This window comes from Trichomycterus rosablanca, chromosome 21 (assembly GCF_030014385.1).
Source record: "Trichomycterus rosablanca isolate fTriRos1 chromosome 21, fTriRos1.hap1, whole genome shotgun sequence".
NCBI lineage: Eukaryota > Metazoa > Chordata > Actinopteri > Siluriformes > Trichomycteridae > Trichomycterus > Trichomycterus rosablanca.
Genome location: NC_086008.1, coordinates 6,213,345 through 6,223,411, shown reverse-complemented (window position 1 = coordinate 6,223,411; position 10,067 = coordinate 6,213,345). Strand labels below are relative to the sequence as shown.

Here is a 10,067-nt window from a genome sequence, read left to right as displayed (position 1 = left end):
TCGTGGGCGTTCGCCCGAGCTGATCCCGACTGACCTGATGAAAGGCTTGTGCAACATGGGAAGTTAAACTTCAGCCGCGTTTCATTTGGCGTTTATGGAGTTACAGGAGGAGATGCGAGCCCTGCTGTTCTGGCTGGAATAATTTCAGGATCTTTTCTCTTGTCCCCGCTTGATCGTGCATGCTGAATGTGCCACCGGTCGGATGCTGTATCTGTATCTGTAGATGAAACCTCGTGGCTGGGACTACACCTCGCGTTGTGATGCTCCTGCTGCATGCCCGGTCTGATTGCGAGTCTGATTCCTGCGCTCACACCTGTGCGTTTTTAGAATGGCCCGCTTTGAAGACGAGCTGCCGGCCCGCTATGGAGGCGGCTCTCCGTCGGCTGCGGGCCGCGGGCCGAACCGGCAGCAGGGCCCCCCGGGTCCTCACCGGGTTTATAAGCAGACCATGGCCCAGCGAGCCCGCACCATGGCCATCTACAACCCCATCCCTGTTAAACAGAGCTGCCTCACTGTCAACCGCTCCCTCTTCATCTTCAGTGAGGATAACGTGATTCGAAAGTACGCCAAGAGAGTAACAGAGTGGCCATATCCTTTAAAACCTGGCGCAGTGCTGTTCAACACTAAAGTACTTACAGTTATATACTGTATACTTGTATATAATGTACAGTTATATACAGTATACTTGTATATACTGCACAGTTATATACTGTATACTTGTATATACTGCACAGTTATATACTGTATACTTGTATATACTGCACAGTTATATACTGTTATATACTGTATACTTGTATATACTGCACAGTTATATACTGTTATATACTGTATACCTGTATATACTGCACAGTTATATACTGTTATATACTGTATACCTGTATATACTGCACAGTTATATACTGTATACTTGTGTAAACTGCACAGTTTTATACTGTTATATACTGTATACTTGTATATACTGCACAGTTATATACTGTTATATACTGTATACCTGTATATACTGCACAGTTATATACTGTTATATACTGTATACCTGTATATACTGCACAGTTATATACTGTTATATACTGTATACCTGTATATACTGCACAGTTTTATACTGTTATATACTGTATACCTGTATATACTGCAGTTTTATACTGTTATATACTGTATACTTGTATATACTGCACAGTTATACTGTATACTTTATACTTGTAGATAATGTACAGTTATATACAAGTAGACTTGTTTTCAATCACAATACGTTCTTGCTAATGCCTAGTGGAAAGAAGTTTATCAAGGCTTTGAAATATGATCATATGTTTTAGGTGTCAGTACCTTTATAATTTACACTAATAAAATAAATGTGCCACTTAGCCTACTATTAAGCCATGCCATAGGAGATGGGTGTCACAGAGACAAATTAACAGCCTACTGTAGACTTCCTATAGATAAATACTGTATATACTTTATATATAGGTGGGAAAAATAAATCACAAAATACATACTGTGAATTCACCTGAGTTACATGTATGGAATAATACTATCTAATACTAATCTTGTTTATTGATAATTAAGTTGTTTGCCATTCCCACGCACTAACCAATTATTTCCTGTGGCAGAAAAGATGCCAGCCAGGGAGGGTCATGGCTAGCATGTGATTCCTTCAGGATAGGTAAAGCAAGGCAGCGCTGCTTTTTTAACTGTTATGCATGGCTAAATATGTAACAAAGCGTTACTGGTCTTGTTCTCTGTGTAGAATTGACGGCATTCTTCTTTACACTGTAGTTCCTTTAGATGTACAGTAACAAAACTGCATACATATTGTGTAATGTGACATGTATGTAGTATACTTTAGACCCATGAATATAAATGGTTCATACATAGCTTATGCATAATTGATAATGTATAATGTATTATATATATAAAACAGGACCATATGTACCTTTGCCCATAACTTTGGCAAATGTTGATCATTTTTCAAAACCGTTTAACTGTAGCAGCATCAGTCCACTGGCTAATCCAGTTTCCAGAGCAATGGGTCTGAGGTTTGCCCTCTCGGCTGGGCACCAGTTCTTACACAATGATCTTAGCAATGTTTTAAGTCTTCCTTTTTGCACTTCCCCCCCTGGAATTCATGAAGTGTTTTAATGCAATTAATAATCTTTAAGCAGATACATGTTCTTAATTTCAATTCTGTTCTCAGTGATAACAACATTTTATAAGCAGAAACACAAATAGCTGTCATGGTAATCTATATGTTTAGTAAGTACAGTAAAAGAAGTTGATCAAAGTTATGAGCAGGTGGACTTGGGCATTAATACAAGCATTTTTAAAACATGCTGGCTTCTTCTTACCAGGGTGTTGTCTCAACCAACACTGACAAAACAGCAATGTAAATAAAGAGGGGCAATAGTGGAAAGCAGCAGTGGAAGGGGCAGTAGAAGAGAACAGCAGTGGAAGGGTCAATAAAAAGGATATAATAGAAGCCGGTTCCGCCCCCCAATTAAGGCAGATGCGTATACCCTAATGCATATTTAAATCTCTATTTAAACATCTGTAAGTGCAACATGAGGCTTCCACATTCCTCTTGCAGTCCTTCACATTACTAAATATTGTTAATTTCTACATAAATTTCTCACTATTTCCTCACCAGGCAATGGGGTATTGATCTTTTTGAATGCTGTGAGCCTTTTGGTTGCTCCTAGCAACCAGAACAGCCCTCGCATTAGGCCGTGCGAATTATCACTAAGATTTCCCTGTGGGAACTGCAAGCATGAGTGCTTGAAATGCAGCTATTAATCATACTGAGACATTGCTACTACTTTTTGCCTCAGCTTCAACAATAAGGTGCCATGTGCACGATATGTATCCCATTAACTAAGGGTGTTTGTGTGTTATGTATGTGCCGTAATTCTCTACCTGTTTTGGTCATGACTTGAAGAAACTGCATGTCATACTGTAATACTAACCTCTTACATGAGACTAGATTAGGTTTAGTATTCTGTAATCATCGTGCTATTGTTTGCGCTTGCATTGAACATGGGTTCAGTTTGGTGCTCTCCAAGGTGCTGAAACGACTCAGCCTGGCTCCAGGATGGTAGAGCCCAACATGGGTGATAGTGCAAGCAAGTTGATTTCTTTTGGTGCTTTCTCTTAATTTACTATATCTTAATTTACTGCATTATATTTATTTAGAATGACATGTTAAATAGTTGTTTGTGTTGGAGATTGAATTTAAATTGCATGGCATGTTGGTTCAACAGTTTATAGTTAATGAAAAATATAGTTGAAATGACAAATACAGATTACAAATAAAGTAAAAACTAAGGCACTCGGGTGGCGCAGTCGTCTAGTCTGCTAGTCCACAAGTTTGAATCTAAGCCAGACATTTACATAGACATTATTGCCTATTTTGGTGGGTGGGAAGGGGATCTGAAACATCTAACTGTGACAACTGAGCAAAAACAAAGGATATTGGGTGAGGAGCAAATACTTTTTCACAGCACCGTATGGTTATACACATTGTCTGTGATTTACCTTGATGTTCACTGCATGCACTAAAGAATTTAGGGTTTTTTTTGGTTAAAAGCCTATTAATTTATCAATAATAATTGTATAATAATAATAATAATTAATTTCTGCAATACAATTTTTTTAAACTATGTGCTGTATTAATGTCTGATAAACAATATATTATGTAGCCCTTAATCTGATCATTCTGGGTGTGGACTGAAGAGAGTCAACCATAAAAACAATTACGTTCCAGTTACCACATCCCTAAATGGAATAATAATGACTCTGTGGTCACAGCAATGACTCTGCAAGGCACAAGCAATAGTTATAGATGCATTACGTGTCCACAGTATATGCTCCTTCACTAATTGGTAATATGTATAAGGTTTTTGTTCCAAATTGCTATTTTTCTGTATTTGGGAGTTTTATTAACACTGCAAGACATTTATAGAAATGTATCTAACCAGAAACTTCTAGAAACTGTGTGGGCCAGCACACTGTATAAAGGATGAATGTTTCAGAAGAAGAGTGTTTGTGGACACAGCACATTATATAAGGTTATAAAAAGGTAAAAGAAGCTTAAAATTAAACAGACTTCTGAAGAACCATCATTAAATAACCAAATAAAAAAATGAGAAGTAAAAGTAAGCATTAAAATGAGAAGCAAAAGTCATGTCAGCGACCTTGACCACCTTTTAGAATTGTTTTAATTGGATCTTAAAGAAGCTTTGGATCCCTGTCCCTGTTTATCCTTGTAATTAGTGCTGACCACTTGTTACTGGATCACCTAGGACATTTTAAAACAAACCTGTTTAAATTGATCACTGGTCATAATCAAGCCATTTCAGTAAAATCCTTCTGCATCTGTTTGTATATAGTGTTGCATTGCATGTTTTTCCTTGACTCTCCCACTCCATTCGAGTACATGATCCTTGCCACCATTATAGCAAACTGCATAGTACTAGCATTGGAGCAGCATTTACCTGCAGGCGACCAGACCCCGATGTCAGAGAGACTGGTGAGTATGTTTCTCTGTAACAGCACTGTGTTTCCTGAGGCATGTGTTCACTTAGCGCTGTTCATTACGTCAGACTGTCCTTAAATGACTTTAAAACCAACTTCACTGTTCGCCCACTCATTGTGCAGTATCACAGGAGGTGTGTGATTACCCAGACATCACATCTGTATGTACCTGCTGAACATCTCAGTCAACATGGAATTGATGCACCTTGGTTACCAGAACGGCCTTTTATATTAGATTTTGGAACATGGCTTTGAGGATTTGCTTCAATTTATATAAAAGAGAATTTGTGAGGTCAGGCATGTTGGTTTTGCAATAGGACCTGACTCACAGTTCACCAATTCATCCCATCATTAAATTTCCCAACTTACTAAAAAAAAACACAGACCACCTGAACATTTCCTCTACACTCTGTGTAGATGTTTGAAATCCAGTTATTACGATGCACCTTGGTGGGGAGTCAGACCTGTCACCTAGCTTTGAGCCTTTGTTGTGTGATGTTTTGTGAATCGACCCACCAGCACCATGCTCCCGTTTAATACCCCCTTGCATTTATAACAACATCCTGATGTTACCTTTGAACTCAGTGGTTGATTCAGATCATCATTAAAAGTGTAAACGCTTAAGCCGTGTTGCTCCGGAGGGGGCCTGAGGCACAAGAGACGTGGCATTTATAAAACAAGATGTCACTCATTCAGCTGAAAGCCCTCACAGCTGCTCTTATCTCAGGATAATAAACTCGCTCAGCTTGAGAATCAGGAAACTGTGATCAAATAAATAGTGGCGGTGCTCCTGAACTGTTACACTGTATGTGTCACTTAGAGCTGTTGTATGTAATACGGAGGGGTGTTGTGAGCGTCAGCATTACTCATACAGGTGCTGCGCATTAGTAAAACATTTGTCTGTGTCTTTGATTCTTTGACATGGCAACTTACTAATGCTGTTTTTCAGACGTAATTTTTACTATAACTTGTGTATTGTAGTTATTTTATTTTTATTTTGGTTTCCTTGCTTATTATGCTTACTATTAACCCAATGAATTAAAAAATCTGACATTACTCCCCAACACAACTGTAGTCCTAATATACTTCCTCAAATCTGATCTACTTACTCAAAACATTTGGTCCAGACAATTTCTTTAACAATAACTGACCCTATATGTTTATTTTAAAAGGTTAGTTTTTTTTGTTACCTGTTTTCAGTTTCACTAAGGTGTTTTCATTTTTTTCGTACCACAGGATGACACAGAGCCCTACTTCATTGGCATATTTTGCTTCGAGGCTGGGATTAAGATCATCGCTCTCGGATTTGCTTTTCATAAAGACTCCTACCTCCGGAACGGATGGAATGTCATGGATTTTGTTGTCGTGTTGACTGGGTGAGTACAGATTAAGCCTAATACTTTCTGCAGTCATGCAATGTGGAGCATTTTGGGATTATTTTGTGATCCAATAAGACCTTGCTCACGCTTACGATATAAAAATGTAAAATTAATGAATTTCTACACATTTTGTCATATGATAACACATTAGGCTTTTGTGCTGGAGTTAGTTTCACAATATAAACCTTTATTTTGAGTCCTGATTGAAACCTTTGTCTCATGCTGTAAATGTTGGGGGGGTTGAACTGACCTTTGTCAGAAAACAACATTTGTATGGGGTGTCATTTTGGGTTTAGCACTCATAGTGGTTACAAGATGAACCACAGACTATTGCTTGTTTAAACCCACGTCCCTTCTTGCACAGTTCGATTTCATTAGCTCTCAAGCAACCTAGCAAACTTTCCATTTGATGGCTCAGTGAAACATGACAAGAAAATCTGTTGAGTGAAGGTTTGGAGTTCACTTTTCTCCTCTTTGCACATTCTAGGCAACTTACAATTTGGAATCACACGTTCCAGATTTACTTGTTGTTTTATTTCGTTTGGTATTATTGCCCTTTTTTGTAACAGGTTGTGTTTTTCCTCTCACAGAAATAGTATCTGGATTTGCTAGCAATTTAACATGTAAGTTTGACTGGTTTGGACATGTGATTATTAAACATCTATCATGTAACTGGCAGAAAAGGTGTGAACAAGTCAGGCAAAAATATTGGCCAATGCCAATGGCAAAGTCGGAAGGTTCTGGTGTGAATAAAGCAGGATTTAGACCTGCAGATGTAGAGTTTGAAGAGTAACTGGAACAGGATTTTGGTTTGCCAATGGCAAGTTTCTAATGTGACTGAAGTTGGATTTTTGCCCTCCATTGACTGGCACTGTAGAAGTAGAAGAATACTTATTTATTTAGTTAGTAAGTAAGATAAAAAATGGTGCAGCTTACAATACACAGCCTGTAGTATAGAAGTTGTAAAATAAGTCTGTTTTACATAGACGCCATTGGCAGTGATCACATTTCATTAGGTTGGGAAACCGCAGAGCTGCTAGCTGACACAGCCCAGGGACGGAGAGCCATCCTAGGGGAACGAGCAGTGACAGGCTGGTGTTGCGTCAGAGCACATCTCCGGCTGGTTACTGCCTCCTCCTGGGAGGGTCCTGACTCACTTTCTCTAATGGCTGGCAGATTTATTCTGCCCATCATCCTCTCACCTCATTGCAATAAACAGATTTACTGGGAGCCGTACTGTTCTTGCAAAGGAAAAAGAGGTTTGCAGAGAGCTACACGATACAGAGTGCACTTTCTGCAGCCTGCGGCAGTCTGAAGAAGCCAGCGTAGTATATTATGTAGCAACAACTGCAGAGCAAAATGTAAAAGATTCAATACAGTGGTAGTCGGAATATAAAAATGTGTAAGAAATGCATGCAGTGTTCACTTATTAAAAGCTCAAGACTGACATGCAATGAAGTTTCATTTCACGGATGATGTATGTGCAGTGTTTGGGTGAGGTCAGCCATACAGACAGCTTGTCAGACATTGCACAGCAGGCTGTCAGCTTGTTTGCAGGCCGTACTGTCTCTTTGTGTGTGTTTTATTTTCTAATAATGGTCAGCGTGTGTCTGGATTTTGGATACATTATTTGCAATGTAAATTAATAAATGGAACAGGGCTGCTGTGGGGAGGAAGGTCCATTACAGGATCTGTGCACTCCTGTCATCAGTGGTCATGCTCCAGGGAGTAATATCCTGATGAATATCGACCAATCAGTGTGTGGAGGATGCATGTGGCGCCAAACGCTGCTGTCTACTTCCGTCACGATGGATAATGACAGCTCATCGCCACAGTAATTGTGTTGTTGACAAATTGTTGATACGTTTCTTTGGTAGTGGTGCTAGCAGAACGGCTCAGAACAAAATGAAAACTGACACAGACGTGTTTTGTTTCATAATAAGAACTATATGTGCATCTCCTGAGGAAAACACTGTGTCCTAAAAAGCTGAAAGTGGTGGACAAATAGATAAAAAAGAACAGAAAAGAAAATAAAGATAGAAAAAAGTTAAATAAAGGAAGAAGTAATGGAAGGCAGTAGGGCTGAAAAGTCATGAACATCAGCTTTACACTGTTAGTGTGGGTGAAAAAATGGGTGTTGTCAGGCTAAAAGCTGAAAAATCACAGTGAATTGAGACTGCACCTTTGGTGGATCCTTCTTTTATACCCAATAATGATTCCTCACCTGTTACTATTGAACCTGCTCATTGTGGAACATTTCACAATAATGTTACTTTATTATTTTCATATTATTTCACTTTACTAACTTTCCAGTCCTATTTTCCTCTGTCCTAACTTAGTTGAGTGTGTTGCGAAACTTTATATTTACAAAACACAATAAATAATTTTGGTCACAATTCTTATTCGCCAGTCCTTTCTAGGTTTTGAATGTACTGCTGTTCAGTAGTGCTGTTGCGTATAAATTGTAATCAGAATGCATCATGTTTTTATTTGTGTGGGTGGCGTGGTGATAAAATCGGGCTTGCTCACTACCTCTGAGCTCCAAGGCTGGAATCTCAGTGGTCCTATTGGCCAGTGAAGCGTCTAAACAGACATGATTGGTTATGTTTAGGAGGGCTGAACAGTCTAGCTATTGGGAGGTGCGCTTGTCAGTGCGGTCTCCGTGCCGGTCCCAAGCCCGGAAAAAAATAAAGAGGATTTCTTTAGGAAGGGCATCTGGAATATCCAACAATATTATCACACATCACATTTTTGTCTATAGTGGATTGGATATTTTTAATTACATGGGTGAGATGTATTAAGTCTCCTGCATCCAGTATTTCCTGGGAGTCCACTGCAACCCTGACCAGGATGAAGTGGTTTGTATAAATCCCTTGACTCCATCGTAAAGGCACCATCAATCAGCCAGCAGAGGTCATAATTGCATCAGTTATGAGGTCTTGTCCGGCTCCCTCCCTGTATGAACAACCAGCTAATCGTTGTTCATGTAGTCGCCCAGTCTGCTGGATGGCAGAGCTGAGTTTCGAACCGATGAGTTCAAAATGTCAGCTCTGGTGTGCTAGCGTGTTTTACCACTGTGCCACCTGAGCGGTTAAGCTAATTTTATTAATATAAACACAAATCAGAATGAAATAGGGTGATGAAGAGGAGGAAGAAGTATGAAGAAGAAAAATTCCTTACTAACCTAGTCTCACAATGAGCAAACTCAGTGCAATAAGCTAATAATATGCACTGAATAATATGCTCATCTAGTCATTCACGGCTCTCACAACTCTTGCAGTAAGACGTTTTGATTCGTTAATAAAAGAATATCGTCGATTCTGTGCTTCCACTGGGATCAATACAGTATTGAACTAAACAGAGGGAATGGATTCGCTACACTGCTCTATTCAAGTTTGCATTCCAAACAGCACTTTTCACCGTTCTCTCTCTCTCTCTATCTCTCTCTCTCTCTCTCTCTCTCTCTCTCTCTCTCTCTCTCTCTCTCTCTCTCTCTTTCTCTCACTTATTCTATTTCTTTCTGTCCTCTTTATCACTGTCTACCTCTTGACCAATTTTTATTATCCTATCTATCACCATCACCCTTCACTCTCTCTGCCTCCGAGTCTTTATTGCCTCTTTTCCAAATCAGGTGGTTTTGGCTGAAGCGAGTCGAGAACCACGCTGACATGGAGCTGGTAAACTGAGCTGCGGAGGGTGTTTTCTCATCCATTAGCTGCTCTCAATGAACTGCTCATGTTTTTCTATGACAGATTACACGCCCAGTTCTTTATCCTCCACTTCTGCCTGGAGGATTCTGTGAAGTGAAAGTGATCTTAGATCTGGGTTTAGTTGCAGTTTGCTTTGCCCATTTCCTTTCTGATTGAGATCCAGAGCTGTGTATGGTGTAGCTTAGTTAGTTATGAAGCCGCAAGTTACTTAGCAAATGCACAACATGTGGCCAGACAGAAGTGGACAGCTGACTATGAGCTTGTTGGACATCCCATTCCTAAACCATGGCCTTATACAGGATTTAGAAGTGTGACTGCAGAGAATTTGTGCCCACTGAGTCAAAGGAACATATTTGACAAAGGCACTGATGTTAATTTTGGCTATATAGTGAATCTTTATAGCAAACTTACAGCCAAACGACGTGGTCTTTGTACACAGAGACAGTCATATTTGAAC

General features: G+C 39.5%; 1 protein-coding gene across 1 annotated transcript in view; it reads left to right on the top strand.

Moving 5' to 3' along the window:
• Positions 1 to 304: 304 nt before the first annotated feature.
• The window catches only part of cacna1ba (calcium channel, voltage-dependent, N type, alpha 1B subunit, a), a 122,807-nt gene continuing 113,044 nt past the window's right edge, over positions 305 to 10,067 (top strand). The window contains exons 1-3 of the mRNA XM_063017845.1: positions 305 to 588; positions 4,411 to 4,516; positions 5,758 to 5,897. Of these exons, the coding sequence (XP_062873915.1) occupies positions 329 to 588; positions 4,411 to 4,516; positions 5,758 to 5,897 (506 nt within the window). The 5' untranslated portion in view covers positions 305 to 328. The remainder of the gene's footprint in view (positions 589 to 4,410; positions 4,517 to 5,757; positions 5,898 to 10,067) is intronic.